Genomic DNA, 19,780 nt, shown 5'->3' on the forward strand with positions numbered 1-19,780 from the left:
ATAGCAGCAGAGTGAGCAGGTGAGAGTGATTGAGCTGATGAGGTGGGTGTGACTAACAGGTGCACTGAATGAGCTGATTAGGTGAGTGAGAGATAGAGTGACAAGAGAGAAGGGGCAGAGCTGTGACAGAAAGTTTACGTCATAGGCAGAGTCAGTCAGAGTAATGCAACTGTAATAATACATGTGATAAAATATATGGAGGCTGGCACATCCTGTGTGTGTGTGTGTGTGTGTGTGTGTGTGTGTGTGTGTGTGCCAACCAAAGCTAATGTACATTCAGAGCCTTTCTGAAGTAAATGAGATCATGAGCATCAGTGAGCAAAGATCAGAAACATCTCTTAAAATAGAACTCCACCGATTTAGCTTTGCACTCATATAACATTGACGATAGACAGTATTAAAATCAATGCAGCAGAACCAGAGATATTGTCCCCCCCCCCCCAAAGGCTTTATACAACTTAGTGTCAATTACTTTATATGATGTGTAGGAAAGGATGGAGTTTATTGCTTACGCTATTGCTTGTTTTATAGAGCCATTTATTTGAACTTTGTAGTTGAACTTGGTACTAGGTCAGTCATAAATGTAAATAATGAAACTGGTATGGCACTGAACTAGAAAGGTGCACCAGGATCTCCACCAGCTGTGTCTCCCTCGCTCCTCCCAAACAAAGAAGAGTTGAAGCTCTCTCAAGCGTCCCTTCTGGCTCCCTTATGCTGCGTTCACACTAAACGTGAAGTGAAAATTTGTTCAACTGATCAACTAAGCCATTTATTTCCGCCATCAACCATGGAAGAAATAACCACTATTTCTGCTTAGTACTTGTTGTGGAAGTCCCAGATATCCCGGGAAACTAAATGCCGTCTTGTTTGGGTTTATAACATCATCTGGAGGAGCTCCATGGATTTCATCGAGCTGTGTTCACTGTGTCTAGCAAGCCACACGTCGGCTGTTTACTACAGCTGTATGAACACAAAATAAACAGATTTTGCTGTGATTTAATTGCAATAAACGGATAAAAGGGATGCCGAAATAACTACATAATGATGCTGATTTGTAAAAAGTCTAAATTCATGTTTTTTTGTCGGCAAGCTAATTACATTTTTAAATACTTGTTTTCTCAGTGGAGCTCAGGTCGATCGATGTTAGGCTATGCTAACATCGTAGCAGCTCAACACTCAAAATAACGTCATCTAGGCGTAAATACGGCAGCGTTGTTTTCATTGTTTGTACCATATGGTTTATACTCATACATTTATACACATAGTGTTGTCCGGTCTCTACTAATATGAGGTATCGTAGAGCTCAGGGTGCCCACCTACGGCTACAATATGTTTTTATTCCATAGTTTCTGATTCAACAACGGCAGGACGTCAGTGTTACAGGAGCAGCATGTCAATGCTGATAGGCTTTCGCGACACAGCGCAACGTGACTTTCACGTGAATACGCGAGTGAGGCGAATTTTGCGTTGTGTCTTTCACGCCACAGAGTCTGTGAGGCTAACCCGTTCTCACTCCCAACTAATATTTTTACACTACGTGCATATGCCGTCACCGAGCGTCACCACAAGTGTTTGAAGCTTAATGCCATTGACCAAGCTGCATTCGACACACGTGATGAATTGGTATGACTTGTTTTTAGCCTAGCTGATTGAAATGCCATTTTGCTGCTAAAGCAGTTGTTTAGAGGAGTGAGGAGTCGGCAGACAAAGTTGGTATAAAACAGTCAATAAAATAAGTTAAATTGTGAAACACTGCAACTGTGAGAGGTCCTTGACCGCACAGTCATGAATGAACACAAACAGATGATGGGTCCAGTAGTATGTGAGATTATCCGTGGACAGACAGACAGTTACACACACGATCAAACGCATCAACGCATTATCTCCACTCAGGCTTGCACCTGGAGGAGATAATGAGGAGATGTTGACATTTATGTGACGTGTGCAATAGATCGGTTTCTGCTTTGACCTGTGCCATGTAAAAAACAAATGCAATCATTTAAATAATTATGATATTAGATTAATTCTCATTGGCAAAAGACCTGTCCATACATGCAATGGAAACCTCCAAATATGAGATTGCCATGCGTAACATATTCTGAACTATACCGAAGGGGGGCGGGGGGTATTTTAATGCAGGTCAACTTGCTGATTAAAAACAGATTCAGTCTTAAAAAGAAACATTCATGAAAGATGAGAAGCAACACAGCGAAGTCCGTTTGAAGCAACTTTTCTGCAGTCACAGAAGTCTCATAATTATTTTCCTTTGCGTTTGTCTCTCCCTCAGCCCACAAGCTGCCTCCGCTGACTGTCGCCATCCTCGCCCTGCTGAGCGTGATCGCCTTCATGCTGCTGATGTGCCTGCTGTCCTGCATCTACAGGATGCACAAGAGGAACGAGAAGAACAAGAAGCTGACGCTGCTCGCTCAGCAGGCCGGCAAGGGAGACGGCGAGGCTTTCAGACAGGTAACATCCACCCAGCGCATTATCATAGCTCCTCATGTCTCTGTGATGGAGGAATATTCTGGTGGAGCTGTGTTTGGCCTGTAGGCAAAATCAGTAGTTATCATGTGGTGTGTCAGAGTGAGCTGTGTATTTAAAAAGCAGAGGAGGGCTCTGTTCCTGCTGCGGGAGTCAGGATGGTCAGCCGGTCCACCTCCCCCCCCCTACAGAGCTGGACCTGACACACATGGCAGAAACGGTATTTCTAGTACTGCTCCCCGGGTTTCTTTTCTCTCACACTTACTGTTTATGTTGTACATGAGCCCTCCAGAGACACTAGTATGCCATTATTAGATGCTATTGTCAGCGATCTAAATATTTTTGCATAATCCTCCTGCTTAGGTCAGTTTAAACTACATTGAATAGGAGCAGCAACTAAATGCCTGACAATAAAAAATTAAAATGTCAATGAACTAAAGGAATGCATGTATGTGGTATTAAATGTGCAATGTGTCCACATGTTCCAAACGTAAAGGGGTCAGCATTTCACCTCTGGATCCACACAATTTAAATGTACAGTCATCAATTATGAACCAAAAGCCAACTACTAACTAACAGCAGGGCAAGGAGACGCAGAATTCTGTATGTTCTGTAAAACGTTACATTTTGATACTTTGTTTATTGGCTTAAATCCAAAGTGGCAGAAACCTTTAGTTAGCGTAGCTGTAGCAACTCGGACTCAGCCTGCTCAAACTGGGGTCTGATCCCGGGGTACTGCCCGGACTCCCCGCCGTATCAGCAAACTTTCTGTTGCTGTCGTTACACATGTTAGACCCAGCGCTCCACCGTCCCGCTGAAACTCCCAGCGCTCCATCAGGGGTTTTGTGCTGGCTGAATGCTAGTTGCTACAGCTAACTGCTAACTGAAAAATCGTCTTCCGGAGCAACTATCAACATGTACACAGACCTGTACCTTCAACGTGATTGGTAAGGCCTGGTTGACAAATGAAAAGGCTTCTAATTACAATCATTTTTATTATACAAATCACTGAATGTTTCCAGAATATAGAGCTTTGTTACACAAAGACTCAGTTTATCATTGTTCATGATTTATTGTAATGTTGAACCATTAAGCCGTTTTTCAAGTATTTCTTTTTCTAAACGGTTGATTTACTGCAAAATGTCTTTTGACTTGCCATCATTACCATTTTTCTTCTCTTTGAAATGTCCGTTTTTAATAAAACTCTACAATTAAGACTTAATTGTGAGGGCCCTGACCTCAAAGATTGTGCTAAGCCTAAGAACAAAAATAAGACAAAGACTAAAAATTGCTGATTGTTTTCCAATTTGCGATTAAAAGTCTTTGCTCTCTCCTGTTGACCTGCTCAATACGGGCAGATTAAGTGACCGATTGGATGATTTAGAGGAGTTGTCGATGAACCCTTCTGTCAACACAACGATCTACTCTGCGTTCCCAGTTGGTGATTTGCTAACCAAATTAATTTATGGACCAAATTAAAAACCCATTACAAACAGAAGACTCTATAGAAAACACCTAAACATCGGGCTTCAGGGATAGTCGCTCAATACAAGCAACCAAATGGTAAGAACTATGTCCAGATCAATCGCATGACGGTTTAATTAGATCACTGAATAACTGGATTTAGAAATAAATCTGCCAGATTAATTAAAAATAGGTGAGACTCATTTATTGTTTTAATCTATTTTACAAACTGAATTATTTTTATATTGTCTTTGCAGAACTAATGATCAAAGCGTTGGTTTCCCAAATGAATGATGGGCTTATTGATTGGACTCTTTTGAAATAGCTAAGCTAGACAGATGAGCCCTCTCTCGCCAACATCCACAGTACATCATCTATAAAACAGATTAAACTCGAGGTTCAATTAATAACCCAACACAGGCAGATGTCTCATTGTAAACAGCCCAGAGACTGAAGTGCTGTTTGACAATATGTCATATTACAAAGCTCCATTTGAGTTCAGAGTTGTTTTGAGATAGAGAATTATAAATGTTTTACAATTACAAAATCAAACTCTGCATATACCCAAATCCAGCTTTCTTGGAAAACCTGTATAGAACATTTATAGCACTCATTTACGTGATAATACTACAGTCACTTTATAGTATATAGTCACTTCTATTCACTTCAATTGACCAATTTAGTTTTTAACTTCCTGTTTACACTGGAAGTTGGATTCAGTTTCTGTGATATAAATCATGGAAACGGGTCAGAATGTGCCGGTATTTGTGTTTTAATACGTGTTAGTAACAATATGATGTCATAACAGAAGAGTGTTTCCGTTCAAACCTGTGTTAATACAATAATAATTCATCCAAAAACAAAGTAGTAACAACTCAGTAGAGACTCGTTTGGTCAGTTACAGTCGATGTGTCCTCAGGTCACATGACCTCCTCATAGCTTTGACAAATGTAAAGTAGTCTGCTAGAACCAATCAGGACGGAGACTTTTGACTTGAGTTACATAACAGCAGCCAGAAGTTGAGACAACCACACAAACACAACCAACAGGTCTTCATAAATAAAGAAATAAAAGAGCATCAGGTCAATATGATCATTTATTTTTAGGTTTTGAACAACTGAGTATTTGTGTGTGATGTCACATTAATGTTACCTCTGTTTGCCTCTGCTCTCTCTTCCTCCCCGTCCCTCTATCTGTGTCACAGTGGATCTGTAGGTTCAGATTTCCTGTTAGACAATGCTCCTTATTCTCAGAGTTGCTGTTTTGAGTTTGCTTCACATTTTGAGTGGGTTTGCAACAAAAAGACATGCAGCAACTCTCTGAACTTGTAGGATAACATTTTTAGAAAACATTACAATTACATCTAACTATATACCTTATCCAGGGTTGTATGGGAATATCTTTTTGTATTTGTTTTTATTATTATATGTTCTAAGTTTCTGATGTCTTAAGACCTTGGTTCTGTTTAAGAGAATTGAAAATTGAGGCCTCAATGCTCACCATGTCTCTGATTGGCGGCCCAGCTAACGCTGTTGCCTGTGCGTTGCGTTTCTCCCTCTCAGCCTCAAACGGAGCCTCTTCTTGGTGAGAGAATTGTGTTCTGGCCTCTTTCTTTTCTGCTCCTCCTTTGGTGTCTCGAGAAATGTGCTTTTCCTTTCTTTTGCAAACAAGTTCCTCGATCAAATTGCTGCTGTGTGACAGGATCGTTGGTGGCAGTTTCAGAAATGTGTGTTCAGTATTTCGTAAATTGTTGTGCTTTTTGAGATGATACCGATCCATTAAAGAAATACCAGCACACTCAACAAATCCTGGACACTGAGGAGAAACTGCGATCAATCCTAATGAACAGGCAGAAGTTGATTGAAGACCTAATTTGACAAAAAGTCAATGAATTACCTTAAGTGGATCTGGCACCACAACTTGGGACAAGCTGTCTCTGTGATTCTTACAGACTATTAAAATGACTGAGCTGTATGTAGACTATAAGTATGTTAGTATATTTTTGTGCATGGGGCAGAGGGTCAGCTAGCTCCAAATTCTTTCATGAAGTAGATACCAGATTACTATGGAGGACAGAAGCTGCCAAAAGCTAAATAAATGACTCGATGAATACACTCATATGTCATTAAATGTATAAAAAAAAAAACATGTTTACAATTAAATGTTTTTATTTATTTTTGCATCTATTTAAAATTTTTTTTAAACGCATTCATTTTATAATTATTTATTTATTTATGTATTCATTAGCTGTATTATTTTTCCCTTTTTTATTTCACTAAACGTTCTTTTGGGTATTCTTTTCTTTATACATTTCATTTACATATTTATTTCTGATTTTGTCAGCGTCCGTCCTCCATAGTTAAACAGAGTAGGACTCGAAACCAGCAGCGGCCAGGAAGTTATGAAATCAATCTAAAAATATATACTTTGAAAATGATTGGCAGTAGTGAACGTGACACCAGAATGGTCTCTCAAGAAATAAAAGACAAATTCAGCATCTCAGGAAATGCTCTTACTTATGTGTTTCCTTAATGAGGGCGAGATGTAAAGATCAATATCAGGGGTAAAGAGCATTGGAGGCTAAATATATGGTAGCGCTTAATGCTACAAACGGTGTTGGCTTGACGAGCTCGGTCTGTCTACCAGGTTTTTAGAAACGGTTTTGAACCAGGTCGGGGTGCACACATGCATTTTAGTTCAGTAATTCAATCCACTATTTAATCTTAAAATCTTCCGTTTCTTAAAGCAAGTCGGAGAGCTGTTTCTGCTTGGCTCCACGTCAGGTTGTGAATCAACAGAAAGGAGACCTGAGCTGTTCACTTGCTTTGAGAATATAAGATTTGAAACATAAGAATAGAGACTAAATGACCTGTTTAGATGGTTTAGACCTCCTCTATATTGACGTGTGTAACTGCAGCTGAGCACCGATGTTGGAGGAAGTCACACTTACCTCACGTGTGCCACACATGCGTCTGCTTTGCCGCTCTGGCTTTCCTCCCTTCTCCTGCGTTCTGTCTTTCTTCTTCTCTCGGCTCATAAGCGGCTCAGACGCAGGCCTGCAGTCACTCATCAACAATCTGACCTGCAGCTTCACTGCTTTCTTTAACAAACAGTGTGTGGGGCTTTACACACATGCACATATGTACTTCAGTGTTGTTTTACTGTGTGGTGTGAATTACAAGGTTAGTGTGTGTGTGTGTGTGTGTGTGTGTGTGTGTGTGTGTGTGTGTGTGTGTGTGTGTGTGTGTGCGTGTGCGTGTGTGTGTGGTGTAGGTGTTAAGGGCAGTAGTGATTAACTTTATGAAAGCTTCCATGATGTACAGTAGATCTGTTCTTCTGTCTAATCAACTACTGGCCCGTGTTGGTGTTTTTTTTCATGTCTGTCTGTGTTCGTCTAGTTACTGTGGATACGACGTTATGTGTTCATATTCACGTCTTCATAGCAATAGATCAACATGTGACACGACATTGAGACGTCTCCCCTGTGGCGTGCTGTTTTTACATTTATCCACAACTGTCACTAGTCACCAAAGACAACAATACTCACATTTCGGTCACTAGTCAGCGTTATGAGTTGCTTATTTTACATTAGTGAATTCATGCTGAAGAGCACCGCGCGTGTTTCCTTTCTGTTTGTCTTTCGCCGTGCCGTCCAGAAGGTGTCGTCCGTCTGAAAAAAAATTAAATTGCATTACTCTTCATAAAAAGTTACTGGTTTGATGTCATTACTAGTCAAAAGTACTGGAGTAACAGTGACTATACATACGTACTAGTGAACAGAGTACAGTAAATGTAAAACCAGCAGGTCATACCCCCGTGTAGCTCTCACTCACCGTATGTGTACACGTATTGTTTGGGTGTTCCTGTATATGCCGACATATCAATATGTGCTTATAATGTGCATTCTTTTTTCATTTTCATGTGCGTATGGACACTTCTAACGCGAGCTTGTGTATCGACAGCGGAGGTTGAGATGACAGCAGTTGCCGCTGACGTCTGACGACGCGTTATGGATTTCCTCATAGATCTGAGAACACGGAGAACATGAGTGAGAGGATGTCTCCGACCTTTCAGGGACCGAACCCAAGGGACCGACACAGAACTCTAATCAATCGTCCCCCTCCACCCTCTCTCTCTCTCTCTCTCTCTCTCTCTCTCTCTCTCTCTCTCTCTCTCTCTCCCCATGTCTCTCCACCTCTTTTCTCTGTGGATCTCCACCTGTCTTTCTCCCTTTACTTGTCTTTCTTCTCCTTCTCATTCATTCATTTTGAGTGTAGTATTTTACTTACACTCTGTCTTTCTCATTTGTACCTTCTCTCCCAGACCATAAGATGATAACTCCAGTGCTTCCTGCTAGTTGTTTTATTCAGTATTTTTTACTCTATTTCATCAGCATACAGCCTCTCTTTAACAGACAGAATGTTGCAGCACATTTGTTTTGTGTGGCTTTAGATGGTTATAAAAAACAAAAAACAAACACAGATCGTTGTTTTTACCCATTCAAAAAAACCCCTGCAAGATTTATCTCTGTAGGATTTGATACAACTTTTAATTGAACTCATGGAGCTGCTGCAGTTTATGCATTTCCTTGTTTTCAAGAAAGTTTGAAAACAATAGATGTCCCTAAATCCTGCACACTGGCCCTTTAAATGCCTGCGACCTCACTTTATCTCTGACCCTTATTCTCTCCAACCTGTCTCTATACCCTCCCATCTACCTCTTTTCTTCAACATATCCATCTTGGTCTTCCGCCTCCTCCTCTCCCACTTTTACTCCTCCAACCGAGTGCATCTTCCCTCCACCGGTCCTTGCCCTCCCCTCATGCCGTCTTTCTTGCACTTCAATGGAACAGACATTTTTGAAAGATTACATCCTCTTTTGGCTCGGCTTCCTCTCAACCTCCCGCCCGACCACGAAGACAAATAAATCAGCTTATATGTGCATTTAGTATTCTGTGTAGTTACGTGTGTGTGTGTGTGTGTGTGTGTGTGTGTATGTGTGTGTGTGTGTGCGTGTGTGTTTTTTTGTGTGTTATGTCTTCTCTATTCAGTGTCTATGTATATTTGATGACTAGTTGCTCAGCTGCCGGGGCGTTACATTGTAGTGGCCACATTTTGAAGCGTCTCCTGTCTGCAGGTGGTCCATGATGCCTACACCAGGTTCACTGAGGAGTCTCTGATGCAGTCTGTGTGTGAGCAGCCCACGGAGAGCACAGACGTCACAATCAAGGTCAGTGGTGGAACCCAGAGGGGTGAAGATGGCTGATCAACTCATCGACATACATCGCAACATGTATGATTAACAATAGAACTAATTATCAAAAGGCCACACCTGGTTTTACAGACAATTTTTAAAAAGAAGCCAAACCTACATGTGTTTTACATTTTTTTTGTTTTTACTTTGACACTTTACTTCACTTTACTATCCTTTTCCACCAAAAAAAGAGGTGAAAATTAAAGGGCTTAAAGGTCAAGAAGACAAGCAGGGTTTTTAGGTTGCATTACCATTTTGACAACATACACGATACATGAAACCTTCCAGTAATAATAAAAATATGGTGTAATATCTCAAACCTGATTACAGAACACCTTCACACTATCAGGGAAGTTTTCCTCATAAATAAAAAAGCGAGATAAAAATAAATCAACCATCTTTATTAACCCTCCTTGTGTTTTAGATTGCTTGGCAGAAACCAGCTGCTTATGAAGTCACATCAATGCCAAGTGTAATTAAAAGGCAATCAACCTTAGACTCTACACTCAGCGGTGGAACAGATTAGATTAATGTTTAATGAGCTTTTATGAAAGTGAAATAAACAGGAGTAAGGCGAGTAAAGAGGTCGAGGTTCAGGGAGTTGTTGGAGCTGTTTGATTTGAGTTTCTTCAGGCATCATGTGCACTCAGACATGGAAGATCAGAAGGAAACTACTGTAGCTCTCCCAGATTTGTTGATTTAAACATCAAACCATATCCTGGCAGCTAGGTTATAATTGGACTCAACGTTTTTTCATGTCTCAGCAGGTTTTAAGTGACAATGATGAAATGTGGTCTTCATATTTAATGGAGAAGACAGGTGTATCCTCTCAGCCATACATTTTACAGTCTGTTTCTTTAGTACAAATCAGAATTGTTTGCTTTTAACATATTTAAAGTTACTGTGAGGAACTTTTAACTGGTTATGAAACTGTCTTAATTTAATACTGATGCCTCTGAATGACCAATATAAGTAAACAAGAAAATCAGCTACACACAAATACAATGTATTAACAGATATTCAAATATTGAAATAAAAATAGAATAGAACAACAAGATAAGCAATAAAATAGAACATATATAAGTATATAAAATTAGGAGTAAAGTAAGAAATGAAACAAAAATTACGTTTTTAGGAAGATATACAAACACAGAAAGTAAAATATGTGAAATATGAATGTACTATCCAAGTTAAAGGAGAAGAAGTCTTCAGTGGGAATGGGGGTAGAGCACAGGTAATGGTATGGTAATGTGCAAAAGAAGACCAGTTCAGCAGAATAGTTCCATGAAAAATTCACAGAGGCAGTGCATCTTGTCTCCGTGTAACATGGGAAGTAAGCAGTGTTGCTTTTACATGGGAGTGGAAGGTAAATCTATAAATATGGTTGTAGAAACATGTGTATGAATTATTCACAGTGATTTTTCCCTGACCTCATTTTTTACCACCTCTTCCTTCCCTTCACCCATCCTACACCTCCTCCGTCCTCCATCTCTTCCGCTCTGTCGGGATCTCGTCTCATCCCGTCCCTCTCTTTTCTTGTGCCTCCTCTCACTTTCTGCCTGCTAATGCCTCCTTTTTGTGTTTTTCCTGGCTCCTCTTACTTCCTCTTGTCCTTGCCTTTGGTAATCTCATATTCCCTGTGGCTTTCATCTCCTTTGACTCACCCCTTCCCCTCTCCTCCTTCTTTCTCCTCAGGGCCTCGAGGTGTCCAAAGGTGGCCGCTACCACACTCTTTCCTCGGACAATTTTCTGGAGATGAGCGACTCCGGGGTGGAGTTCACCACCTCCGGGCTACCACTGGACAGTGACACTGACGGAGGGATGACTTACGCCTCCCACAAGCCCCTCCTGAACGCCGTCTCCCCTACAGCCATGACCGAAGAAGATCCCCCCAACTACCTGGAGGCCACAGCGGTCCCCCACGGCGACCTCAGCGCCAGCCGAAGCCCCGACTCCGCTGCGGGTGGCAGCCCCGCCTCCAATCTGCGCTCGCTTACTGCTGCCACCCCGGACGGCAGCCTGCGCGGCGACTCGTCGCCAGGAGCGGCCTCCAGGGGCACCGCTGGGTCGGATTTAGCCACGACAGAGGGAGGGGCTGAGAGCGAAGACGTCGGCCAGAAGGAGGAATCAGCTCAGAGCACCTGAGAGGATCCAGCAGGGAATGTTTTTTTAGTCAGCAACGACACCCACAACAACCTGGCTCTGTCTATCACATCCCAAACACCACCGAGTCCTTCATCACTGCATTTAGAACAACATCATAGACATAATAGTCATGCTTGGATTCAGACGTCACTTTAGCCTACAAGAAAAACAAAAAAAAGGCAGTCGCACAAAATGCACAATGCAAAATACAAAGCACTGCGCACTGACACATTAGATGCAAAAGAACACCAAGCTGTATTGGAAGAACAAAACAATTCTCTGCATATATGGAGAATGCATGCATTTAAATGAAACATTAAAGTAGGTATCATAGTTCAGGTCTGCAGGAAAATGCTGACGTTAGATTAGACTCAATGCATGTGAGCTTCAACTGGGCCAAAGACGCACAGGCTCAAGAAGAGAAGTTCTGACGATGCGAAAGGGAGAAAGAACACTCTCAGCACCGACAGGGAATCAAAGGATTTCACCTCCTGTCAAGAAAAAAAAGGAGTTTGACACATTTTTTTCAGTCAGAATCACACATTATATTCAAAGACCCCACGGCTACTAACAACAAACAGCAAAGAGCTTCTCCGGTATCGATGTGGATCTCAGTGTGTCGCCTCTGACAGCACTTTTCTCTGCTCTCACGGGATCAGACAAACACCGCCGTGATTGCATTTCATCCCGCCCATACACAGACTCTATTATCAACAATACAAGCATGTCAAAAGGCGTCTCTGCCTCTCGGACAGAAGTGCTTGCCTCAGCAATCATTCACCGATATGTACGAGGGGAAAAAAACACCTCCTCAACATGTTCTTTCTGGAAAACCCTCCAAACCCTGCAAACTGAAACAAGCTCTGAAGATTGAATATTGAATACCGCTCCGCTCCCGTTCCAGTGCCGGTAGTTGCTTTTACTCTCTCTCAAATCTTTTTGGTTTCAAATCTGCCACATTTGAAGGCGTCGTCTGGAGAAACCTGTGGGAATGTGGCCCCTCATCTCACTCGCGCTAATGATGAATTCCAGAGAACACAAGAGCAGCCAACTGTAGAAACTATCCTCATCTGTTTTTTGTTTGTTTTTTCCCCCAGTGGAGTTGTCACTAGCCCTGTCAGAGCAAAAAATAAAATTGGGAGAGGAATGTGCAACCCTTCTGGGACTTCTGGAACAGCTCCCGCGAACATAATTGGATTTTTTTTGGTCTCTTTTGGAAGGACCGATTCACAGACACCATGGAGTGAGGAAGGGTGATAAAAAAGAGACGACATAGATGGAACAGGGTACTATTCGGGGGAACAGATAAAGGACTTGCATGATTTAAAGCGTGCTCCTTTCATCTCAGCTCCCATCTATCGGACGGAGCTCTGATTATTGCAGCCCAGTTGTTTGCCAAAATGAAGTGACTGGAAAGCAGTCGAATCAATCTGAGATAACGATGCAGCCTACAGCCCCGACAGAATGAGACCGAATATAACAGAGATTATGAGGTGTGTGTGCGTGTGTGTGTGTGTGTGTGTGTGTGTGTGTGTGTGCAGACATGATTCCTTTCAGATCATGAATGATGGGAAATGAAAAAGAGGAAGGCATTGGCAGAGAATCAGAATCCTGAATTAATGGTTAATATCAATGAGTCAAAAATTATGATTCCTTCCATTTGCTGCTCTGCTCTATGAATCCAAACTCAACGACTGACCCTTCGCTAGGTCCCGCCTCTTGAATGCAAGCTGGCCAATTACACCGTAGCATCGGCCACCACCTATTCTGCTCTGCTCCATAGACTCTCAGAGTCTATTCAGATTTTCCTCATTTCCAGGCAGTTTTTTTGTATTCCGAGTTGGTCATTGTTAAACATTTGTTAAAAGGGATAGTCGTTAAGCCTCTGTTATACTTTCTGCAAGGACGGTCGCACGGGCACGAGCTGAGGTGGAATCGGAACAAGAAAACGTTTGAATCTCGTACATTCCTCCTCACAGCAAATCGACATTCTCAAAGTTCTCCATCTTCTCTGCCCATTCGTGTACTTAGAAATTGTCGGATGTGTACGAAAGGGCAGAAACCTGCCGCACGGTTTCATTGTGTGATGTCACTTTGCGGATGTGGAAAACAAAAATCACGCGTTGCACAGGAATGTTGGAAGGAGATATACGTTTCCAAAATGTTACGTTTCTACGTAAAAACCTGTGTCGCAGACGTTAGCAGAGTACCTTAGCACGGCATTAACTAGCGTTAGCATACCCGGCTTTACAGAAACAGCGTTAATTTAATTGTCTTCTGTCTCTGTGCCAGGTGATGTGGCACTGTGATCTGTAGGCTTTTATCTTTTTAACCTGTTTTCTCTGTTGAATCAGTTTGACATCCTGGTTATTTCCTTCAAACACATATTGTCGACCTTTCTGTCTGCTTTTCTCTAAAACCGCTTTTTCGTTTTTCAAAAACTGATATAATTTTTCAGGGAGTGCGGTTAGTAACAGTGTGGGCTCCACTGACAGCTTGGGGTCGGTGCTTAGCGAGCGGTCAAGTCAGTGACGCTACTATTGACTGCAACAGTAATAGAGCGATTGTATAGTATAGGAAGGTCAAATGTTTACAACCACCTGATGTATTCAACTATTCCGTGACCAGGTTACACCTTTTATTGAGTCGAGGATATCCTAATCCTAATAACTGATGTTCATAGTGTGGATGTATTTACTGTAAAGAGCTCTAAAGCATGTGCGAGTTTAAAAAAAGAACAGATTGTGGTGGTAGAGATGTACCACAGGTAGCTTCTAAATTACACCTTAGTTACACACTTGAAGAAAGAAAAGACACACATGATGGACCACAGAAAAAAAAAACGGTGGCAGTTCAAACAAGGAGAAGCATGAATAGAGTCAATTAGCTCAAGCTCTCGCAGCCGTAACAACTCCTTTTGACTAATTAGTTCCATGCAGTGCAGGAAGACTGTGGGCTAATTCGGGTCACAGGAAACTGATTCACACCCAAGACACAGAATGAGAGCGAGACACCACTGCTGAGGAAACTCTGTCCAAACATGTCCTCCCCTCCACAGGGTCAAACACTCTGTCGCACTTAAAGAGGGCAGCACTTTCACACATTTAGGGAATCGCAGCAGTATCCATCGACCACACACTTCACCGACTGAAACACACCGAAACACATTGATCTTCATCGTAACAGGGCTCCACGGTGCCACGGATCCCGTCCCACACAGCTGTTCACAGTGTGGCTTCCTCTGATGATGTCAACCTGGGACGTCTGTGAGATTTACGAACTTTTACCTCTAGGGTTTACTAAAAACCGTCTCACACAGACACAGATGTTTGGTGTCTGGACAAGAAAAGCACACAATTTAATGTGATCCTTTTGAAAGGAAAAAAAGGTTCACATTGTAATTACAAAGGGTTAAAATAAGTAGCAGCTATTGGAAAAATGACTAGTTCACTTCTTATTCAGGAAAATGTAGTTTGCATTGAGTTTTTATTCACTGCAGAGGTAAATTGTTAGTACATGAATCACGAGTGTGACTTGCATACCCCACTTTGAATTATTGATTTTGTACGGCTGTTTTGTAGGGACTTCACCAGATCGTTAAAGCAAAGAGGAAACTGTTAAGACTCGGTTATACTTTCCGCAAGGATGATCGCACTGTGGTGAGCTGACGTGGAATCGTCTGTGTGGGTTTCTCATTGCGGCAAACCGTCACTCTAAGTTCTCCATCTTTTCTGCCAATCCGCGTCCGCGTAGTTGGAAAATGTTGGATGTACACAAACATAAATCAAGCGTAAGGCTTCATAACTGATTTTGTTTTGATGTAAATATCAGGTTAATTCTAATAAGCTCTGATAAGAAGGTTAGGTGGACTAATGACAAATCGATGGTCAAAGGATCGACTGATTCTCAATTAAATGTAAAGCAATATTCATTACAATGGCACTGAGACATCACTACCATCCACCGGGCAGAAAGAGGAATCTGCCACACGGCACATCTCGACATCAGTCACTCTTAATCATCCTTTTTCTTCCCCTACTGTTGTAAATATAAAGATATGTGTTCTGCATGTGTGTAGTGTGAAAATGCTAATATGTTTCTTACTGCAAGGCTTATGCAAGATTTTATACTCAAATCAAAGCGCTGCATCGATCCTTTAACCACATGTCCACAGCAGGTAGAAAACAAAACGCATACAGCGCTGGAGACGCCTTCAGCTCTCAGTCTTAACTCATGTTGTGTTCACATGTTGGGCTCACAGTGACGCCGGGCGAAATCCTCTCATCGACATCTGCCTCGGCAGCTTTGTGAGTGTCTGTCGCCTCAGGAGAGCACCGTTCGACACAGTAACAACGTCGTCGTGGTTGTCTTATTTACACTCAAAGCAGGAACGAGACAGACAGACAGAAGTGCAGAAAACCAACATGTTGTACAATGATGTCAAAAAAAAATGTTAAGTTGCTGATCTGGTAAACAACTGAAGTAAAGAAATACTCCAACACCTTGGAAAATGCACTTTCAAGTTGGAATAACGTGAGGTTTTCCTATTCTGCCAACATCGCTTGAATGCAGAATGCCTGAACATTCCTTTAAAAATGATTTAGACCCATTTCACTTCAGTTAAATCCATTAGGACACATGGAGCAACCTGGACATTTATGCTTAGTGTTGGATTTAACCTGCTTAGAAAATACGGCAACAAAACAATTTAGATAAATTCATTCATGAAATGTCATGTTTTCCATTTAAATGGACTGATACTGTCCTTTAGAGGCTGGTGAGGCTGCTTGAATCAGATCAAATATATTTCGCTTTTTTGAGTGAAGATGAAATGTTTCATTCTTAAAGGGACAGTTTTCCCTAAAATTAAAAACACAAATTTGTCCTCTCACCTGTAGTAATATTTGTCACTCAAGATAGTATTGCTGCCAAGTTTTGGAGATATCTGCCGTAGATATGTCTCTTTTTCTCCGATATAATGGAAGTAGATGGCACTCGGCTTGTGGTGCCCAAAGTGCCAAAAAAATGCATTTGGAAAAACTCAACAGTAATGTCTCTTTCCAGAAATCATGACCCGGTGACTAAAAATAATCCCTGTTGTGAGCGGTTTCATGTACCGAACTACACCCGCTAACCGTATCACCACGCAGAAGGAAGATCTATACTCGATACTGCTAGCTCACCTAGCACCTCTGAGCTAGCTAACGTATGCTAATGTATTTTTGTATACGGAATAATGATACAGAAGTTCAGGCAATCGCAGCTGACGAAGTTTTTATGAAAGGATTTCACTTTCCGTCTTTCACCCTTGTCTGATCTTCTCTGTTTCATTGCACGTCAGAGCCACCCGCTATTCACAAAGCCTGTCAGAACACAGGTGCTGATCCTTGCGTGGGTAGGGCGAGATTTAATCTTCTGTTAATCTGCTATTCTCTGTAATTCTAAAGAATGCACTGAAAAATCATGAAAGGATGTCTGCAGTGTCGCAGTTTGCTGGTTCCCTCTGATCATATTAGAAATTTGCTTTCGTTCAAAGTATCAGAAGAACTGCAGTGTCACACTGAGATCAGTTCATTTGAATTCACTCCAGTGTAACTCACTGGCTTACTGTGATTGGATTTAGTTTTATCTTTGATTCAAAAAATAACTGAAAGCCACTGGTTTGTCTCTCTAAGTTCTCTCTATAGTACACTCTTAGATATAAAGGTGCTAACTAGAACCACGTTGGGTTCTTTGGCTTGTTCTCACAAGAGAACCCTGTTGGGTTTCTGGTTAAACATTTGATAAAGGCATCAACTGGAACCCTTTCACAGGGTTCTACCTAGAACCCAACATAAAGGGTTGTACCCAGAACCATCTGTGAAAATTTCCACCACCTATGAGAACCCCTTATGAGAGGTTCTACAGAGAAACTTTGGTTCTTAGAGGGTTCTATGGTGTAATGGCTACACCTAGAACCCTCTCTGGAGGTTCTGTCCAGAACCTTTCCCCCTTCTAAGGGTACTAACAAGGACCCACCCAGGGGGTTTGATGGAGAACTCTTTTATATTTCACTCACATCTGTCCCCACCGTCAAACTCCCAGCACCTGAGAATGTTTTTTTTATTACATAATATATATACATATTCCTAATAATAACTCATGTAATCAGTGTGTTTACTTTGGGACTAACGTACCTCATCCCAAACCAATGCATCTCTTTTGAATGAACGAACATGCTTGAATACACGTCATTGTCAGAACTTTTTGTAGCATCACATTTAGCACCAAAAAGTCTACTCTCGCTACTAATGTGCTAACTATTTCTCCATACTCTGATATTATAGCCTTTATCTGCTGTCCCAGTGTATACCTAAGAGTTAGTGTAACTGCCGCATGCCTGTAGATTGCTTGTGGGACAGCAGCCTCGATGCTGATAGTAAATACTGATAGTAATAATATGAATGGAACTTTTTTTGTACAGCTGGCTTCGTGAGTCCATCCTGACCTCGTCGCTGACGTCTGGTCCTGGTTTCCCATGATCCTCTCCTGACTCTTAATATCACCTCTCACTGCTGGCGTTCAGCTGAGGGTGATGGTAAAAGGAGAATACCTTTAAAGGTTGCTGCCAATCATCGAGGGCGTCTCTATGTCTCGTTGGTGTCAGGACAAAATAAGAAAACTTGTTCAAGCTATTTGCTGCCATTCGTTATTTTGCTTGTTCATTATGATGAACACATGAAATATGACATATTTGTTTTATGTTACGCACTGATTTCGGTCATTCACAGAAGGATATAAAAGTTTACACAACATTTTTTTTTACATTTTGACACACTAAACTTAGTTGTGTCATTAATGCTTTGTTGAATAGAAACATTTATAATTTGAACTACCAGAAATGCTCACCAGAGACAAAATGTGTATTAATCCGCTGCTGAAAATATGCAGTAAATCTTCCTGTTTGAGTAACATTTGTTAAAAACAGCGTCCAGCTATTTAAGGAAATTACCGAGCCCTTTTGAAACATGAAACTTTATATCTTTGTGCTGTTTTCAAACATTTACGTCTTCAGTAGCAACCAATGGCCTTTGTTTCGTTTTTTCAAATGACACTGGTATTCTCCTTTAACATCACTTCTCATAGAATATGCAAAGACTTATTTATAATGTATGTTATATTATTATAAGTTTCTTTCATCATTCTAAGGAGCATTACAAGTTTGCATTCTCTCCACAGAACACACACTCTCCTAATAATGGTTTTGGGTCAGAGTCAGGTCAGAGTCAGGATGGCTCTAGAGGCAAAACTAGATCCAATTAGTTGTTTTAGCACATGACTCAGGCAGGAGAAGTATTGTCACTGTCAATATTACTGCTGTTACTTCTGGAAAAACAACAACAATGAAACAAAAAATGTAGGATGTGTGATAATATCAAGAAAGTATGGGCCTGTTTGTTAAATCTGTATGAATTCTGAAGCCTTAGTAAAACAGACCAACACTTCATCTAGGATTCTCTGGTTTTGGTTTCCATGCATGTGTAGGTGTAGATTGGTCATGTGTCATTTTTATGGTTGATTTCCCCCCAACAGAACTCTATATTTTGCTAGTATTCTGTATGTTCGGGTCTTCTGCGTTGTGTTTGATTGATTTAACATGTAAGTGTGTATTCCTCAGGACAGTTGTTGTTACAGTATGTCATAGCCGTATGTTTTTGATACTAGAAATCACTGGTTCGCCTGCATGTTGCTTTCATTTTGAAAGAGATCACGTGAATGCTTCATATCTAAGAGTTGACATGTCATTTAAGTTGGGTAATCATTGACTGTAACGATACTTCACTGTACTGCCATGGACAAGGGGCCACACCCCCTTGTTTGCTTGAAGAATAGATCAATGATTATTTATATACCGCTACTATAGAAGACCTTTTGGCACCCTGCAAAGACTTTTATAAAGCTTCTCTTTTTTCTGTAATGAATGAATAACTCCAATTAAAATGAATTTTCAACAGAGAGTGAATCAAACGTTTTATTTGTTTGTGTGTCTCTGCTTTTCGTGCACTTTCCATTACAGTCACACAAACTCCAGTATTCTACATTTGAATTTGGGTCATAGATTAGCAGCCATGAAAGAAAAGCCTTGTTTAAATAAACAGTAGCGAAGATCTCAGAGACGTCAACCATTTTCCAGACAACCCAGGTTACATTGTGGTCCACGCTTTAAGCTCTTCAACTTTAAATGTACCCAGCTGAACAGAAGCAGTGATAGAAGAGACGTGGGCAGAGCGGACTGCAGCTGTGTTACGTAACCTTTTCTCAGTGCTTGTACTTCTGTGTATAAGACAGCTGGTGGTGGTGCAGAGGGGGTTTACAGAGAGGTGAAGCCCTGCCAGCTGATGCTCAACAGAAGGCAAACAGACAGTAACAACCAAACCGTGTGTTTTAAGATGAACCG

At 41.3% G+C, this 19,780-nt stretch overlaps 1 protein-coding gene across 1 annotated transcript in view; it reads left to right on the top strand.

Annotated features, from left to right (window-relative positions):
- The window catches only part of LOC137872570 (uncharacterized), a 29,492-nt gene extending 10,142 nt beyond the window's left edge, over positions 1-19,350 (top strand). The window contains exons 8-10 of the mRNA XM_068710846.1: positions 2,288-2,466; positions 9,082-9,174; positions 10,894-19,350. Of these exons, the coding sequence (XP_068566947.1) occupies positions 2,288-2,466; positions 9,082-9,174; positions 10,894-11,343 (722 nt within the window). The 3' untranslated portion in view covers positions 11,344-19,350. The remainder of the gene's footprint in view (positions 1-2,287; positions 2,467-9,081; positions 9,175-10,893) is intronic.
- Positions 19,351-19,780: the final 430 nt, after the last annotated feature.

Source organism: Cebidichthys violaceus, unplaced genomic scaffold (assembly GCF_023349555.1).
Source record: "Cebidichthys violaceus isolate CVI_PGR_0920_01 unplaced genomic scaffold, fCebVio1.0.p SCAF_16, whole genome shotgun sequence".
Classification (NCBI taxonomy): Eukaryota; Metazoa; Chordata; class Actinopteri; order Perciformes; family Stichaeidae; genus Cebidichthys; species Cebidichthys violaceus.